Source organism: Canis lupus, chromosome 28 (genome assembly GCF_011100685.1).
Source record: "Canis lupus familiaris isolate Mischka breed German Shepherd chromosome 28, alternate assembly UU_Cfam_GSD_1.0, whole genome shotgun sequence".
Classification (NCBI taxonomy): Eukaryota; Metazoa; Chordata; class Mammalia; order Carnivora; family Canidae; genus Canis; species Canis lupus.
The window spans coordinates 7,039,293-7,058,718 of record NC_049249.1 but is presented as its reverse complement, the minus strand read 5'-3'; the positions used below and the strand labels follow the sequence as shown (position 1 = coordinate 7,058,718).

General features: G+C 38.1%; 1 protein-coding gene across 1 annotated transcript in view; it reads left to right on the top strand.

The window, feature by feature from the left end:
- The window catches only part of IDE (insulin degrading enzyme), a 122,847-nt gene that overhangs the window by 89,628 nt on the left and 13,793 nt on the right, over positions 1-19,426 (top strand). Inside the window, 4 exon segments of the mRNA NM_001314100.1 lie at positions 9,461-9,543; positions 13,694-13,838; positions 15,728-15,838; positions 16,735-16,855. Of these exon segments, the coding sequence (NP_001301029.1) occupies positions 9,461-9,543; positions 13,694-13,838; positions 15,728-15,838; positions 16,735-16,855 (460 nt within the window).

Genomic DNA, 19,426 nt, shown 5'->3' with positions numbered 1-19,426 from the left:
TAGATCTTGGAAACTAGCCCTTTATCTGATACATCATTTGCAAATATTTTCTCCCATTCTGTAGGTTGTCTTTTAGTTTTGTTGAGTATCCTTTGCTGTGCAAAAGCTTCTTATCTTGATGAAGTACCAATAGTTTATTTTTGCTTTTGTTTCTCTTGCCTTCATGGATGTATCTTGCAAGAAGTTACTGCGGCCAAGATCAAAAAGGGTGTTACCTGTGTTCTCTAGGATTTTGATGGAATCTTGTCTCACATTTAGATCTTTCATCCATTTTGAGTTTATCTTTGTGTCTGGTGTAAGAGAATGGTCTAGTTTCATTCTTCTGCACGTGGCTGTCCAATTTTCCCAGCACCATTTATTGAAGAGACTGTCTGTTTTTCCAGTGGATAGTCTTTCCTCCTTTGTCAATATTAGTTGACCATAGAATTGAGGGCCCATTTCTGGGTTCTCTATTCTGTTCCATTCATCTATGTGTCTGTCTTTGTGCCAGTACCACACTGTCTTGATGACCACAGCTTTGTAGTACAACCTGAAATCTGGCATTGTGATACCCCCAGCTTTGGTTTTGTCAATATTCCCCTGGCTATTTGGGGTCTTTTCTGATTCCACACAAATCTCAAGATTATTTGTTCCAACTCTCTGAAGAAAGTCCATGGTATTTTGATAGGGATTGCATTAAATATGTAAATTGCCCTGGGTAGCATTGACATTTTCACAATATTAATTCTGCCAATCCATGAGCATGGAATATTTTTCCATCTCTTTGTGTCTTCCTCAATTTCTTTCAGAAGTGTTCTGTAGTTTTTTAGGGTATAGATCCTTTACCTCTTTGGTTAGGTTTAGTCCTAGGTATCTTATGCTTTTGGGTACAATTGTAAATGGGATTGACTCCTTAATTTATCTTTCTTCAGTCTCATTGTTAGTATATAGAAATGCCACTGATTTCTGGGCATTGATTTTGTATCCTGCCACATTGCCGAATTGCTGTATGAGTTCCAGCAATCTTGGGGTGGAGTCTTTTGGGTTTTCTAGGCACAGTATCCTGTCATCTGTGAAGATGGAGAGTTTGACTAATTTGCCAATTTGAATGTCTTTTATTTCTTTTTGTTGCCTGATTGCTGAGGCTGGGACTTCTAGTACTATGTTGTAGCAGTGGTGAGAGTAGACATCCCTGTCATGTCCCTGATCTTAGGGGAAAGGCTCCCAGTTTTTCCCCATTGAGAATGATATTTGCTGTGGGCTTTTCACAGATGGCTTTTAATATATTGAGGAATGTTCCCTCTATCCCTACACTCTGAAGAGTTTTGATCAGGAATGGATGATGTATTTTGTCAAATGCTTTCTCTGCATCTATTGAGAGGATCATATGGTTCTTGGTTTTTCTCTTGCTGATATGATCAATCACATTGATTGCTTTATGAGTGTTGAACCAGCCTTGCATTGCAGGGATAAATCCCACTTGGTCATGGTGAATAATCTTCTTAATGTATTGTTGGATCGTGTTGGCTAGTATCTTGTTGAGAATTTTTGTATCCATGTTCATCAGGGATATTGGTCTATAATTCTCCTTTTTGGTGGGGTCTTTGTTTGGTTTTGGAATTAAGGTGATGCTGGCCTCATAGAACGAGTTTGGAAGTATTCCATCACTTTCTATCTTTCCGAAAACAGCTTTAGTAGAGTAGGTATGGTTTCTTCTTTAAACGTTCGATCGAATTCCCCTGGGAAGCCATCTGGCCCTGGACTTTTGTGTCTTGGGAGGTTTTTAATGACTGCTTCAATTTCCTCCCTGGTTATTAGCCTGTTCAGATTTTCTATTTCTTCCTGTTCCAGTTTTGGTAGTATGTGGTTTTCCAGAAATGCGTCCATTTCTCCTAGGTTGCCTAATTTATTGGCGTATAGCTGCTCATAATATGTTTTTAAAATTGTTTGTATTTCCTTGGTGTTGGTGGTGATCTCTCCTTTCTCATTCATGATTTTATTAATTTGAGTCTTTTCTCTCTTCTTTTTAATAAGTCTGGCTAATGGTTTATCTATCTTATTAATTCTTTCAAAGAACCAACTCCTGGTTTTGTTAATCTGTTCCACAGCTCTTCTGGTCTCTATTTCATTGAGTTCTGCTCGAATCTTTATTAACTCTCTTCTTCTGCTGGGTGTACGATCTATTTGATGTTCTTTCTCCAGCTCCTTTAGGTGCAAGGTTAGCTTTTGTATTTGAGTTCTTTCCAGTTTTTGGATGGATGCTTGTATTGCAATGTATTTCCCCCTCAGGACTGCTTTTGCTGTATCCCAAAGATTTTGAATGGTGTATCTTCATTCTCATTAGTTTCCATGAATCTTTTTAATTCTTCTCTAATTTCCTGGTTGACCCTTTCAACTTTTAGCAGGATGGTTCTTAACCTCCATGTGCTTGAAATCCTTCCAAACTTCTTCTTGTGATTTAGTTCTAATTTTAAAGCATTGTGGTTTGAAAATATGCAGGGGACGATCCCAATCTTTTGGTATCGGTTAAGAACTGATTTGTGACCCAGTATGTGGTCTATTCTGGAGAAAGTTCCATGTGCATTTGAGAAGAATGTGTATTCAGTTGCGTTTGGATGTAAAGTTCTGTAAATATCTGTGAAATCCATCTGGTCCAGTGTATCATTTAAAGCTCTTGTTTCTTTGGAGATGTTGTGCTTAGAAGACCTGTCGAGTGTAGAAAGTGCTAGATTGAAGTCACCAAGTATAAGTGTATTATTATCTAAGTATGTCTTAACTTTGGTTATTAATTGATTGATACACTTGGCAGCTCCCACATTCGGGGCATAAATATTGATGATTGTTAAGTCCTCTTGTTGGATAGATCCTTTAAGTATGATATTGTGTCCCTCTTCATCTCTTACTACAGTCTTTGGGATAAACTTTAGTTTATCTGATATAAGGATGGCTACCCCTGCTTTCTTTTGAGGGTCATTTGAATGGTAAATGGTTCTCCAACCTTTTATTTTCAGGCTGTAGGTGTCCTTATGTCTAAAAGGAGTCTCTTGTAGACAGCAAATAGATGGGTCTTGCTTTCTTATCCAGTCTGAAACCCTGCGCCTTTTGTTTCCCTCTGCGCCTTTTGATGGGGTCATTAAGCCCATTCACGTTCAGAGTTACTATTGAAAGATATGAATTTGGTGTCATCATGATACCTATTCAGTCCCTGTTTCTGTGGATTGTTCCCTTGGACCTCCTCTTTCTATTACAGAGTCCCCCTTAATATTTCTTGGAGAACTAGTTTGGAGGTCACATATTCTTTCAGTTTCTGCATATCTTGGAAGCTCTTTATCTCTCCTTCCATTTTGAATGAGAGCCTTGCTGGATAAAGTATTGGCTGCATGTTCTTCTCATTTAGGACCCTGAATATATTCTGCCAGCCCTTTCTGGCCTGCCAGGTCTCTGTAGAGAGGTCTGCTGTTAATCTAATAGTTCTCCCCATACAAGTTAGAGATTTCTTGTCTCTTGCTACTTTAAGGATCTTCTCTTTATCTTTGGAATTTGCAAGCTTCACTATTACATGTCAAGGTGTTGAGCGGTTTTTATTGATTTTAGGGGGGAATCTCTCTATTTCCTGGATCTGAATGCCTGTTTCCCTTCCCAGATTAGGAAAGTTTTCAGCTATGATTTGTTCAAATACATATTTTGGACCTCTGTCCCTTTCAGCGCCCTCGGGAACCCCAATTAAACGTAGATTTTTCCTTCTGAGGCTGTCATTTATTTCCCTTAACCTATCCTCATGATCTTTTAATTGTTTTTCTCTTTTTTCCTCAGTTTCCCTCTTTGCCATCAACTTGCCTTCTATGTCACTCACTCGTTCTACCTCATTAAACCCTCATCGTTAGGACCTCTAGTTTGGATTGCATCTCATTTAATTGATTTTTAATTTCTGCCTGATTAGATCTAAATTCTGCAGTCATGAAGTCTCTTGAGTCCTTTATGCTTTTTTCTAGAGCCTCCAGTAGCTTTACAATTGTGCTTCTGAATTGCCTTTCTGACATTGTAATCCAAATTTTGTAACTCTGTGGGAGAGAGGACTGTTTCTGATTCTTTCTTTTGAGGTGAGGTTTTCCTTCTAGTCATTTTGCTCAGTGCAGAGTGGCCAAAAACAAGTTGACTGGGAAAAGGAGAAAAATAAGAGAAAAAAGAAAAGAAAAAGAAAAAGAAAAAAAGAAAAGAGGGCGGAAGCAAACAGAAAACAAAAAACAAGGGGGAGTATCCTCTGATTCTATATACTGTCAATCCCTCGACTTCCACTAGAACTTTCCAGTGCTGCTTGATCAATAACTTGCTTTTCCCCTGTCTAGCTGGTCTTCTGGGGGAGGGGCCTGCTGTGCTGATTCTCAGGTGTGAGCACTTGGGGGAGCTGCTCAGCCCCCTGCCTGGTGCAGGACTCAGTGGGAATTGTTTATCCTGTTTATCCTGTGAGGCCACTTTGAGGTTCAGTGGGGGTTGTTTGTCCTGTGAGGCCCCAGGATTAACAACAACAGTAGCGGCGGCCAGCTATCCAGCCCTAGAGTCAGCTCCCGCCGTAAGTACCGCAGCTCTCAGTCTGCAGGGGCCTGGATGCTCCCGGGGCAGGAGCGCCGATCTGCACAGCTCGGAGCCACCCCAGCGGCAGGAGGGTCCTGTCACCTCCCGGCCTCCGCCTGTCTTGGAGTGCCGGATCCTGGGCTGTGTCGCCCTGGGCTCGGGGGCCTGCGCGCTGGAATTGCGCTCCCCAGCGCAGCCCCCTCCGAGTGGAGCCGCCGCCCCGAGCCGCTCCCGGGGCCCCCCCGGGCGTGCGCTGCAGCCCTTTAGGGAGCTCGGCCGTGGGGTGTGGCGCGCTCTCCCCCAGGGCACAGGCCCTCTGTTAGTGTCTCTGGGAACCTGCCGGCATCCCCACCCCTCCTGGAATCCTGCCCGAGCTCCCTGGGAGTGCCTTTCCCCTTGGATGTTTTTTATTTTTTATTTTTTTCTGTCTTCCTACCTTGATAGAAGCATGAACTCTTCTCACTGTAGCATTCCCGCTCTTCTCTCTTTAAATCTCAGGCCGAATTCATAGGTTTTCAGGATGATTTGAAAGTTATCTGGATAATTTGGTGGGGACAGGTGACTTGGGGACCCTACTCTTCCGCCATCTTGACCCTCCTCCTTCCATAAACCCCTAGCCATACTTACTGAGAAGAAAAGAGAAAGGACCCAAAGAAGTAAAATCATAAATGAAAGAGGAACAATCACAAAACACCACAGAAATACAAATAATCTTAAGAGAATATTATGAAAAATTATATGTCAACAAACTGGGCAATCTGGAAGAAATGGACAAATTTTTAGAAACATACTAACTACCAAAACTGAAACAGGAAGAAATAGAAAATCTGAACAGATCCATAATCAACATTGAAATTAATCATCGAGTATCCCCAACAAACAAAAGTCCAGGGTAGATGGCTTCCTAGGGGAATCCGACCAGACATTTAAAGAAGAGTTAATACCTATTCTCAAACTGTTTCAGAAAATAGAAATGAAAGGAAAACTTCCTAATATCTTCTATGAAGCTAACATTACCTTGATTCCAAAACCAAAGAACCCACTAAAAAGTGCCATTATTTCTGATGAACATGGATGAAAAAATTCTCAAGATATTATCAAATTGTATCCAACAGTACGTGAAAAGAATCATTCACAGCAATCAAGTGGGATTTATTCCTTGGCTGCAGAGGTGGTTCAGTATTCGCAAATCAATCAGTGTGATACACCATGTCAATAAAAGAAAGGATAAGAACCATATGATCCTATTAATAGATGCAGAAGAAGCCTTTGACAAAATACAGCATTCATTCTTGATAAAAACCCTCAACAAAGTAGGTACAGATGAAACATCTCAATATCATAAAAGCCGTATACAAAAGACCCATAGCTGTCCTCAATGGGGAAAAACTAAGAGCTTTTCCTCTGTGGTCAGGAGGAAGACTATTTAACATAGTACTGGAAATCTGAGTCTTGGCAATTAAGACAATAAAAAAGAAAGAAAAGGCATCCAGATGAGCAAAGAGCAAGTCAGACTTTCACTATTTGCAGATGATATGATACTCTGTAGAAAACCCAAAGACTCTGCCAAAAATTTGCTAGAATTAATACACGAATTTAGCAAAGTCACGGGATATAAAATCAGTGTACAGAAATTTGTTGCATTTCTATACACCAGTAACAGAGCAGCAGAAAAAGAAATCAAGGACTCGATCCCATTTACAATCACACCAAAAATCATAAGATACCTAGGAATAAACTTAAGCAAAGGGGTAAAAGATCTATATTCTGAAAACTATAGAACACTTACGAAAGAAATTGAAGAGTTCACAAAGAAATGGGAAAACATTCTATCTTCATGCAGACATTGTTACCCAAAGAAGTCTACACATTTAATATAATCCCTATCAAAATGCCACCAGCACTTTTCACAGAGACAGAACAGCAATCCTAAAATCTGTACAGAACCACGAAAGACCCCAAATAGCCAAAGCAGCCTTGAAAAAGAAAAGCAAAGCTAGAGGCATCATTATTCTGGACATCACGCTGTATTACAAAGCTGTAGTCATTAAGACATTGTGATAGCACAAAACAGACACAGAGTTCAATGGAACAGAATAGAAAACCCAGAACGGGACCCTCAACTCTGGTCAGCTAATCTTCAGTGAAGCAGGAAAGAGTATCCATTGGAAAAAGGATAGTCTCTTCAACAAATGGTGTTGGGAAAACTGGACAGCCACATGCAGAAGAGTAACACTGGACTGCTTTCTTATACCTTACACAAAAATAAACTAAAAATGGATAAAGACTTAAATGTGAGACAGGAAACCATCCGAATCCTAGAGGAGAACGCAGGCAGAAATCTCTTTGACCTCGGCTGCAGCAACTTCTTGCTAGATGCATCGCCAAAGGCAAGGGAAACAAGCAGAAATGATCTATTGGAACTTCATCAGGATTAAAAGCTTCTGCTCAGCATTCAACAAAACTAAAAGGCAATGGGAAACGATATTTGCAAAGATATATCTGATGAAGGGTTAGTATTCAAAATCTATAAAGAACTTAATCAAACTCAACACCTAGAAAACAAATCCAGTTAAGAAATGGGCAGAAAACACGGATAAACATTTTTGCAAAGAAGGCATTTATAAATGGCCAACAGACACATGAAAAAATGCTCAACATCACTCATCATCAGGGAAATACAAATCAAAACCACAATGAGATGATACCTCACACTTGTTAGAATGGCTAACATTAACAACACAAGAAACAACAGGTGTTGGTAGGGATGTGGAGAAAGGGTAACGCTCTTACGCTGTTGGTGGGAATGCAAACTGGTGCAGCCACTGTGGAAAATCAGATGGAGGTTCCCCAATGAGTTAAAAATAGAACTACCCTCTGATCCAACAATAGTACTACTATTTACCCAAAGGATACAAAAATACAGATTTGAAGGGATACATGCACCTGGATATTTATAGCAACATTACCAACAGTAGCCAAACTATGGAGAAAGCCCAAATGTCCATCCGTTGACTGATGAATGGTAAAGAAGATGTGGCATATACATATACATATACATATATATACATATATATATACACATACATACATATACACACACAATGAAATATTACTCAGCCATAAAAAAGAATGAAATCTTGTCATTTGCAAAAAGTGGATGGACATAAGTATTATGCTAATAAGTGAAATAGAGAAAGACAAATACCATATGATTTCACTCATATGTGAAATTTAAGAAACAAAACAGATGAACATATGGGGGAAGAGGGAGAAAAAAGAGGGAAACAAACTAAGAGATTCTTTTTTTTTTTATTTAAGATTTTATTTATTTATTTGTGAGAGACACAGAGACATAGAGGGAGAAGCAGGCTCCCTATAGGGAGCCTAATGCAGGACTTGATCCCAGGATCACAGCCTGAGCCAAAGGCGGATGCTCAACCACTGAGCCACCCAGGTGCCCCATGTAAAAGATTCTTTAAGAATAGAGAACAAACTGAGGGTTGATGGAGGGAGGGAAGTGGGGGTTAGGGGAGATGGATGATGAGTATTATGAGGGCACTTGTTATGATGAGCATTGGGTGTTATATGTAACTGATGAATCTCTGAATTCTTCTGAAACTAATATTGCACTATATGTTAACTAAGCAGAATTTAAATTCAAAACTTGGAAGAAAAAAATTACATTTTAATGAGTTATAGGTTAGGCGATTCAAAGAGAGCTTGTTTGCCTCTCCTATTATTCATTTGTTTTAAATAGGTCTTCTCAAAGTAAGAACATTTATATCTCTTGTCAGAGTTTCAAGAGTTTTATTATTTTTATTTTCTTTTTAAAGATTTTATTTATTTGAGAGAAAGAGAGCATGCATGAGCAGGGAGAGAGAGGGAGAGGGAGATCAGACTCTCTGAGGAGCAGGGAGCCTGATGTGGAACTCAGATCATGACCTGAGCCAAAGGCAGACACTTAACCAACTGAGCCACCCAGGCACCCTCAAGAATTTTAAATACAGTATGAGTGAATTAGAGAGTTTAAATAGTGGCTTATTTGTTCATGGTTGGCCGTGCAATCTATTATTACATAACAAATTCCTCCAAAATTTAGCAACTATAAACATTTGTTTTATCTCCATGTAATTTCTGAAGGTCAGTAATCTGGAAGTAGCTTAGTTGGGTAATTCTGGCTTAGGGGTTCTTACTAGGTTGTAGTCAAGCTGTTGACTGGGGCTTCAGCCTCTGAAGGCTCAATCAGGGCTGAAGAGTTTTCTCCTAAATTCAGTTGTGTCGTTGTTGGCAGGCCTTAGTTCACTACATGGACCTCTCAGTAGAGTTGTTTGACTTGCAAGCTGGCTTCCTCCAAAGTGAGTGATTCAAGAGAGAAAGTGGGTGATCAGGATGAAAGCCTCAGTATCTTTTGGAACCTAATTTCGTCACTTCTGTCATCGTCTGTTGGTCACATAGACCAATCCTGGTTCATTGTGGGAGAAATGACTATCCAGGATTGTGAATGGCAACAGGGAGGGATTGCTGTAGCCCACCTTGGAGGCTGGCTGCCACACCTTCTAAGGACTCCTCTGTCTGCCTCCCAGTGTTCGGAAAGACAGAGACAGGATAGTTGGTATTGGCTTCTCCAGTCTCTCTCTTCCTCTGCTATGTCCTCATTTCCCTCACTCAGAGAAGACAGAAGGGTGATTTCTCTCTGCTACCAGCATCGGCAGTTTTCTCTCTTCACCTTCCCACCTGGTGGTCCTCTGAATATGCTTCAAAGCCATGAAACCCTCAGCATTGCCTCTGTGTTACTCTTTTTTTTTTTTTTTTTTTTTTTCTGTGTTACTCTTGAAGAGTGATTTGACTGAACTTTTTTGCCAAATGTGCCCCATATTTCATTAACCAATTCGTTTCTCCGTCACAGGATACAGCTATGAGCAAACTCTGGTTCAAACAAGATGATAAGTTTTTCTTGCCAAAGGCTTGTCTGAACTTTGAATTTTTCAGGTATGTAAAATGAATCTAGTTACAAAGTTTCTTATAAAAGTCAACGATCACATTCCTAAAAAATTTCTTTGCTTCCGTGAAGATCCATGTGTAGAAATTAAAGAAACTAGAGTTACATTGCCTGAATCAGGGAAGGCTGCTGGTGGTAAGGTATATTGTAAAAGTCAAGGTTGTCAATTCTTCCTTTGCACTGAGCACACCGTTTAACTGACATGATTTATGTTAGCGATTAGGAGGATTTTCCTGGCCTTTAGGACTTTGGAGTCTGGGGAAGCTGTAGACTCGCCCAGAAGTTTCAGTCAGGAAATATTTAAATAATTCAGGCTGTTTTCTGTTGTAGTTTTGGTTTTGTATTCCTGAAACTTGCCCAGAGGAGGAGGTAGTAGTTACTAAATGATTTGAGTCTTTTCCAGCCTTTAAACATCTGAAGCTCTTAGATACTATTTTCTCTGTTCCTGGCGTGGTTGACTTAAAAATGATTTAATTAAAAAGAACATGCTTAGTAACATTTATGAATAATACTGTTGGAATGATTTCTCAGTGTAAATCTACAGTTCATCTCTGTCTCCTTTTATTTGTTTATATAATAAAGTATATCATCTAGTTCAAATTTTACTTTGAAAGTTTATACTTTGTCATTTTTATTTAAAAATCAGTGGTGTGTGTAGGAAATAAATCTATCATCCTGTAATAATCTCCACTAATTTTTATTTGATAGTCTTGACACGAAATTAAAACTAAATGCATTTTAAATGTTTTAGAAAAGGGAAAAAGAAACTCTAAATAGGAAATTAGTGTTTCACCCAACATGTATGGCTGAGCTTGTAGGGGTGTAAACACTGTATTTTATAACCCAAGAATCATGGACTTATCTGGAGCTGTGCTGAGATTGTTTACTTTTCACAGGAAACATGAACTATCTGGTTGTGGCTTATTGTTGGTAGAGAACATTACAAAGCTGGTTTTATTTTTTTTGGTATTCAGAGTGTTATTTGTAACATTCCAAGCAGCTTGTCACCACTTTGCCATATAATTTCTATGATTATGAATTTCTTTATGATATCTTTTGAGAGACCATTTGGTATTTTTTTATTCTCTAAACTGTCCAGTGCAGTTCTTAGAATTAAAAATGTCTGCTTCCCAAAAGTCCCTCTCCATGTTCGGTCTTCCTAGAGCTCACACTGTTAGGTTTCTTGTATATTCTTCTAGAAGTTTTCTGTACGTGTACACCTTTTAGTATTTTCAGAAATAGGATTATATTATGCATACTTACAGTTTTAAAAACTCTGATCCATATCTAAGGATATAGCACCTGGATACAAAATTATATATTTTCATTAACAAATGAACCAGAATTTAAGTATTGCAATTGAATCATGTTCTCTTTTATAGCTCACCAGCATAGCTACTGGGCGTGCAGCATTTTAGGACAATTCTCGGAATTGCACTTTAAGCTTGAACCATATGGCTTTGAGCTCCCAGACTTGTCTTTTTCTGGTTTTTCACTTCCACCTAAGATCAGCACATAGGTTCCTATGGGGCTAAGCCCTTCCTAGATTCTCTTTAATTGATAATTTTGCTTTTGTGAATTGTACTGTGAGTTTCTGAGCTGCTGTTTGCCTAAAGAAGGAAATGTGTTGTCATGTATATAATATAGTACTTTAAAAAAAAATTCAGTAACAGAGCATCCATTTAGATTTTCCAGATGGAGAATGTTTATATAGTTAACAGAATTATCTCTGATTTTAATTCTCAAAATGGGTAAGCCTCTTCTATTTTTTGCTTCATTATCAGCTTTGATAAAATTGTTGGCTTTGCTGTCAGTACATTAGTTATATTCACTGTGCTATAGATAGAGTGAAACTCTAATTTGCTGTCAAACAAGCCAAGCAGGACCTGGGTTTAGGTTCTTTACACTGGCTATTTCCTCAGCCTGCCCTACCCACGTATCCCCAGAACTTACTCTTTTGCTTCTTTCAGGTCTAGACCTAGATGTCACCTTATGAGAGAGATGCTGATTAACTATCTTAAGTAAATTAGCAATCTTCCCATCTTACTACTACCACCCTTCACTCCTATTCCTCTTACCCTGCTTAATTTTTTTCATAGCACTATCCCCTCTTGATATATTAAAATTTATTCTTTCCTCCAGCCAGACTGTTAAATTCTAGAGGTCAGTGACTGCCTAATTTGTTACTTATTTCTAGTACCTAGAGAAGAACCTAACACTAGGCTCTTCTGATCCATACATGCTTACGTCTATTACAGTAATAAGCATGTGATACACATTTGTTGAGTGAATGACTTTTAACTTATCATCAAGGTAAGCAGTGTCATATAATCAAATGAGTAGGTCACTTGCACTTGACTTGCATTCTGCAGTGACAGAATTGAATCCTAATTCTGCCACTATCAGTCCAGGTGACATGTGAAAAGCTGTGTTTCTTATTTGGGAAATGATTTAAGTTAGGTAATCTCTGTGTCCTATTTAGCTCATGCACTCTCTGACTTGTTTCCTCATTTTAGTTGCTCTTCTTAAGTTTTTTTTTTTATTTTAGTATTTTTTCCTGGCTCTGTCTGCACTTGTATGGTGGGAATTATCAATTATTTTAGGGACAGTGCTGTAGCTTTCTTGGTTTGGGGGGAAACTCAGAGATGAGCTAACATTTTACATGTCTCCGTTTTTCTTATTTAAGTTCAAAAATCACAGCACACAGACTTCTCAGTCTCATATTCATGAGAGTCTCATATTCATTCACCAAGGGTATGGCTTGTTCTGAGGGAGGAGGACATGCTAATGCCGTATGAGCTCTGTCAGCCATGCCTCCCTTTTTTTTTTTTTATTGATTTTTTCAGGGGCACCTGGTGGCTCAGCTGGTTGGGTATCTGCCTTCAGCTTAGGTCATGATCTCAGGGTCCTGGGATTGAGCCCCATGTCTGTCAGGCTCTGCGCTTGGTGGAGAATCTGCTTCTCCCTTTCCCCTGCTCATGTTTGCTTTCCTGTCTCTCTCTCAAATGAATAAATAGAATCTTTAAAAATAAATACATTCATTTTTTCATTTTAAGTAATCTCTATATCCAGTGTGGGACTGGAGCTCATGACCCCGAGATCAAGAGTCACATGCTTCACAGACTGAGCCAGCCAGGTGCCCCTCCATGCCTCCTTGTATTAGCTTCAAGGCAGGCATTCCCTCTGGCCTGTTCCCACTCCTTACCTGCCCTGCATTTCCAGCTTGTCAGTCTGGCCACACCATCTGGGGTAAACAATTACTTCTCCCTCCTCACCACCACCAGCACACATGGCATATTTCAGACTTCTTTTTCAGACATCATGTAATTTTTGCCTCCTGAGAACAGATTCAGGAGGCAAAAAATTTAAGCACTAAGAATTCAAACCATATCTTCAGGAAATTATATTAACTGATGTTCAGTTTCTTGATCCATCTCGAAAGGCCATATCACATCGGGAAGTAATAAATCAGCTATTTTACTGTCAACGTTTTCTTCCAGCCCATTTGCTTATGTGGACCCCTTGCACTGTAACATGGCCTATTTGTACCTTGAGCTCCTCAAAGACTCACTCAACGAGTATGCATATGCAGCAGAGCTAGCAGGCTTGAGCTATGACCTCCAAAATACCATCTATGGGATGTATGTAAGTACCCACGTCTTAGAGCCTTCCACTCATCAACATTTTTTATATTGATTTGATGGAAGCGTTTTTGATTGAGGGTATGAGTTTAATTTCTTTTTGAAAAATATTTATGGCTAATTATATTTTCTCATCATTTAATTTTTAAGTCAGCTCTTAATTCTAAGTATTCAATGATTACATTCACATGATGCAAATTTTCCTTGATTTCTGTTGTTTTTTTTTTTTAACATCTTTCATCAGATTGTCATATTTTTCTCCTCAAACAAAATTGGACCCCGATTTAGGTTTAGATCTCATCAATTCTATATGTGAAATCTTGGTCTTTGATGACAGAATGATGTCTTCCTGCCATTGTAAAACATAAGGTTGGCCTGTTCTGTTTCCCTAGAAATTCAGATCATGAGGCTGCATATCCATACTCTTCGGTCATGTTTCTTCATTACCATGCCACTGCTTGAGGTATCAAAGCATTTCTTTTGTTTTTCTTTTTGTTAGTCGCTACATTTATGCTGATCCTCTCCATTGCAACATGACATACCTGTTTATCAGGTTATTGAAGGATGATTTAAAAGAGTATACATATGCAGCACGCCTCTCAGGTTTGAGCTATGGCATTGCATCAGGAATGAATGCAATACTTGTAAGTAAAATGAAAACCAAAGAAAAGGCGCCACACCGTTTAAGCATTATGTTGAGCTTGGGAAAACTATTAACTTCTGCATTTTTAAACAAGAAGGTTGATGGTTTTTTCCTTGCACCTTTTTAATAATTGAAGAACTCAAATTAGTATTAGTTGCACTAATGGATGATCCAGTAGAGCTTAGTGCCACTTGTGAACATGTATGTGTGCTACAGTTATTTGCATGTTCCTCTGCTCGAGATGTTTAATGTATTAATACTGGAAACATGTTGTTCTTTCCATGTGCTTGGGTGTATTAACATTTGTAAGTGAAAAATATCTGTAGTTATTGTTGTGGTGCTTGAATGTTAGTTACTCCTATGTAAGCTTCCTTTATTTTTGCTGACCGCACTAGAAAGCTCCTGTGTTCAAATACGTTTGATGTTTTCATTTAATTTATTTTGTAGCATGCACCATTAACTACTTTTAAAACATCCCAATAAATAACTAGATTGTTTCTCCTGAAACTATTTCTGATGTGTTTTCAAACCTTTATCTACTTTCCAAATTAACATTCCTTCTGTGGTGCACACATTCATCTTCACTTTTCTTGAAAAAATATTGTATGTATTAGTAACAACTAAAATGAGAGCATGTGCTGTGTACTCCTCTTTATAAATTCTTATACAAAAGGTTTTAGGGTTTTAAATTTTTATTTTGCAGTACTTTCTTTTTTTTTCACAAGTAAAATTTCTGATAGCTTTCATTTAATATATAAGAGGGTACATAACTAACCATTTTCAGAGTTTAGGGAAATTGGAAGCTCAGAGATCACAATAAACTTCACATAGAAAAGTAATCATCTGTTGTTTATTTGTTGCTATTGAGTTGTAGTAACATATTAAAGTAAATAACTTTTATGAGCTTTAAGAATGAGCTTTCTGCTAGTTGTCAGTCTAGTTCCCATGGTACATGATGTGCTCTCCATGGCCGATAATGACCTTCACTCCTGCTGAGGTTCTTGTCTATCATTTTGTCCAAGGTAGAGGCTTTCATAGGTATTCCATTTGCAGTGTGTCCGGTAATGCTGTGGGTGCCACCATGTGGAAATATAATAATAGGCATCCCCTGCTTTCCATGTTATGCTTTTGGAGACTATTCAAGGTAGTTGCTTTTGGAGACTATTCAAGTAAGTTGTCCCACAAATCCTGATAGTACAGACAGTGTGTCTTCAGAATACATCTGTTTTGCCATTGGCTTTTGATAAATCAGGAAAACTCATCCAACAAGCAAGTGGTGAGATGTATGAATTCTTTTGGGGCAACATTGAATGACAAAAATGGCAAGATACTACAAAAATACCACAGACACACACAGTTGGCACCACCTGATTTTGCCAAAGGTGATTTTTAAAAAATATTTAAACATAAACAATTTTGAGACATACCTAACAGTTGGCTAGATGATACCACCTGTAATTTTTATCTTCTTACCATGGCTATAAAAACCTTAAACCTGCCATTCTTTAGAAATTATTTTTGAAGATTAAACTTAAAACACATTCTGCAATTAGTTTTGGCTTAATGAGAACTTGAATTTTGATGATGTGTGTTCTGCTGTAGTTTGGCATCAGGTGAGTTTTCCTACTATTGACTTTGTTTAGGAATAGCAAAATTAGGCTTTTGGGTTATTAGTAGATAAAGATGGCTAATGTTCTCTTCCTAAGTTAAACTGTATTTATAAAAAAATATATGAGAAGATAAATTAATTGAATTTCTTACTTCACTTTTATTTTAATATACCTGGCTTTGGAATAGTGTCATTGTTTAAAAAATCAAGTTTATGGTGTTTATTTGGACGTTTTTTCGTGCTATTTTTAGACTTCTAATACCCTGACCTCTTCTTTATAGCTCTCGGTGAAAGGTTACAATGACAAGCAGCCAATTTTGCTAAAGAAGATCATTGAGAAAATGGCTACCTTTGAGATTGATGAAAAAAGATTTGAAATTATCAAAGAGGCAGTAAGTTTTCTCAACTCATTTTTATAATCTTGTTGTTGTTCCTAAGGTGGTAATTTTGCCTTACTATGAATATTCTTAAGAGGAGAGGAGGAAGAGCACTACTAACCCTATGGCAGTCCTCTCACCTGTCTTTGCTAAGTTCTATAATCTACCCAGAAAGTGAGCCTGGGATACTCAGGGACCCCTGGCCCTCAAGAGCTGGGAAGGTTGCAGCACTGACTTTCAGACAGAAGCCCGAGGTAGACCTAGTGGCTGTGAGGGCTGCCTTGGAAGTTTTATCACCCTCCATTTCAGGAGGACACGTGATTCTGCAGACTGCTGTGAGAACATTGCTATGTTAGGGTGGGCTGTTTAGGCTTGACATGTCTTCCACTTAAACTCAACTCACAGTTGGCCCAATAATGGAAATACTGGATGGATAGCTATTTTGAAAGCCAAACTGTGACCTACACCAAAAGAAAAATTACCATTTTCAAGTATAGTTTTCAGATGAAGATCAAATATTTTATATATGTACATGGACCTGCTGCTTGCTTATAGGGACTCTTGGAATGACTTTATGGTACAGAATGAAAGGATACCTGGAGGCCCTGAAAACTGGGGGCGACTTTCTGAGGGGTGAAAGATATCCCATAGTGAAGACACTTAGAATACATGTCAGATGCTGGGGAAAAGCAGCAGCCCAGATGAAGAGCACATATGCCCTTTAATTTAAGGATCAGAGAGTATTCAAGTAAGCTCCATTCTAAATTACCTCACTTCAAAAAGGAGAAAGAAGCAAATATTCCTCCATCCCAGTAATGCAGGATTCATGCAAAATAGTTTGATTATAGTTGATCTTTTTAAATGATTTTAAAAGAACTAAAATTAATGAACCCGTGTCTCTCTTTACCTAGTATATGCGATCTCTTAACAATTTCCGAGCTGAGCAGCCTCACCAACACGCCATGTACTACCTCCGTTTGCTGATGACTGAAGTGGCCTGGACTAAAGATGAATTAAAAGAAGCCCTGGATGGTAAGACTCTTTCTCTACGTATAACTTCTTCATTTTTTTCTAAAATCATTTTGATTTATACTGATTATCTAGTGTTTATGCTTTCTAATAACTTATAGTTTTATTGAAGCCAGCTGTGCATTTTGTTTTTTGTTTTTTAAATAAAAACCGCAGTAGCCTTTGAAGTGGCTTTTGTATTCAAGTAGTGTAGCCACATTTGTTGCTTTCAGCCTGAACCCATAGCAGTTAGTTATTGCTGTTCATAGATTTCTGTAGGTGACTAAAGGGTTTGACCAAAATACTTAACCTTTTTTTTTTTTTTTTTTTTTTACTTAACCTTCTTAATATTGAAATTTTCAGAAGGGGATAAAAGGGCTGAGCTTGAAAGTCTTATGCAGAAAGAGTGCTCAGGCATCTTTCAATCTGTTCAAAAACTAGAAAATGTGTACAGCCTAAAGAGTCCTCCTCTGTTGCTTTTTTTCTAAAATCTTAAATCTAGTTTTCGGAGGTTTTGCTTGAAAGTCCTAAATTCCTTGAGGACAGTGATTATGCCTTCCTTTTATCCACTTTAGTTGGTAGTTAGTGTAATAGTATGTCCTCAGTATGTGTCTAACGAATGCCTGTTGAATGGAATGAAATTACCACAGGATTGTCTTATTAGAAAGAATGTAGACTGATAGTACCCTTTGTTGTTTTATCTGTTTCACTTCTCAGCATTACTTTATCAACTAATCTTTTCCCCCACCTACTCAGCAGTAGAAGAATACTGTTGAATTTTTAATGACTTTTTATGATAAGTCCTTACTTATACTTACTATGTAAGTATAATGCTTTTGATGTGTCTTTAGTGACAATACTTCAGAGCAAAGTATTGACAATCATTATTTTATTAGTTACCTCAATGAGTAGGCATAGAGATTATAAAATTCATTAATTAGAACTAATGCATTTTTCATCCAGTTAATATACTTTGCAAAATGTTTGAGTCATGTCTAGTTAATAGCGAGTATTTTACCTTTATTTTTTTTTTTATTTTTTATTTTTTTAGTATTTTACCTTTAAAAAAAAAAAAAAAAACCCACAGGGACGCCTGGGTGGCTCAGTGGTTAAGCATCTGCTTTCAGCTTAGGGGTTGGTCCTGGATCGAGTTCTGCATTGGGCTCCCTGTGGGGAGCCCGCTTCTCCCTCTCCCTATGTCTCAGCCCATCTCTCTGTGTATCTCATGAATAAATAAGTAAATTCTTTTTTTTTTTTTTGTATATTCTTAAAAAAATAAAAACCCCACAGATTTAAAAACTATTTTAAAACCTGAACCTGTACTCAGCATAATCAAAAAGCAAAAGTTTTGGGTTTTTCCCCCCTTTGTTAGATTCTGGGTCAGTTAGATGGTATATAAATTTTAAGCAAAATAAGCTCTAAAAAGTATATCATAAGCTAGGCATGTGAAACCTAAAATGTGTTTTTTTATAGAGAACTTTTTTGGTTGACATTCTCTGCTCAAATAAATAATCCTCCTCTTTTGGTGTATGTATATACTCCTACAATAATCCAGTAGTGCCAATGTAGCTTAATGTGGAGACATTTCAGAGTGAGAGGCTGGCTCCCCTGTGACTGTAAGTCAGTCAGCTGTCCAGGTGCCAGGGTGGCAGGAACCTCAGAGTTCAGTTTGACCCAGCAGCATTTACTGACTGCCTGCTGTGCACCAGGCCCTGGACTACAGGTGCTTGAGATAAAAAATGATCAGTTATAGATGGGGTTTCTTGGATAAAGGAGTTCCAGCCTAGTGGCAAAGCCTGAATGTAAACATCATTTTAGTATAGGCAAAGAGAGTAAGTGTGGTAGAGATCTGTAGGGAGTGCTTATGGCATCTGGAGAATAAGTATGCACTTCGAGATTAGTCAGACCAGGGGACAAATACCGGCTCTACAACTTACTAGCTTGATGCCTTTGGAAAGAAACTTAAATTTTCTTCATTTTAGTTCTTTCACCTTTAAAACGGGGATAGAAGCGCATACTTTGTAGTTTATAAGATAACACGTATAAAACGACAGACCCATAGTAAGCACTGGTTAATTCCCTTCCCATGTCTCTCTTTGAATTTCAGTCACTATTTTTAGCATGCATTGCAGCAGTTACTGGTATAATGTCCTAATGGAGAAGGGCCAACTCTTTCTTATTGAAGAATCAAATCATTGCATATAAATGGAATGAGGAGATCAGAAAATCACTATTATGATGCCATAATAGAAATTGATACAGGCAATGTGTACCATTGTATGCTAAAATTGATGAGTAAGAGAAAACAGAACATCTGCATAGTCCCAAAGTATAATTCCTCCCCAAATAAATACTTATTAGTTACAATGGGAAAAGTAGGCATTGATGGGCAGGTGGCTTTACCTAATTGCTTGTAGAACATCATGAGTTACCCTGTTACAAGTGAAAGATGAAAACAGTGTACTTACAGTAAAGACATCTGGCAGACACCACTGTAACCAAGTGGTCAGAGTTAAAACACTGGACAAAGGGCATTCTATAAAGTAACCTGAACAGTACTCTTCAAAACTCTTAAGATCGTGAAAGACAAGGAAA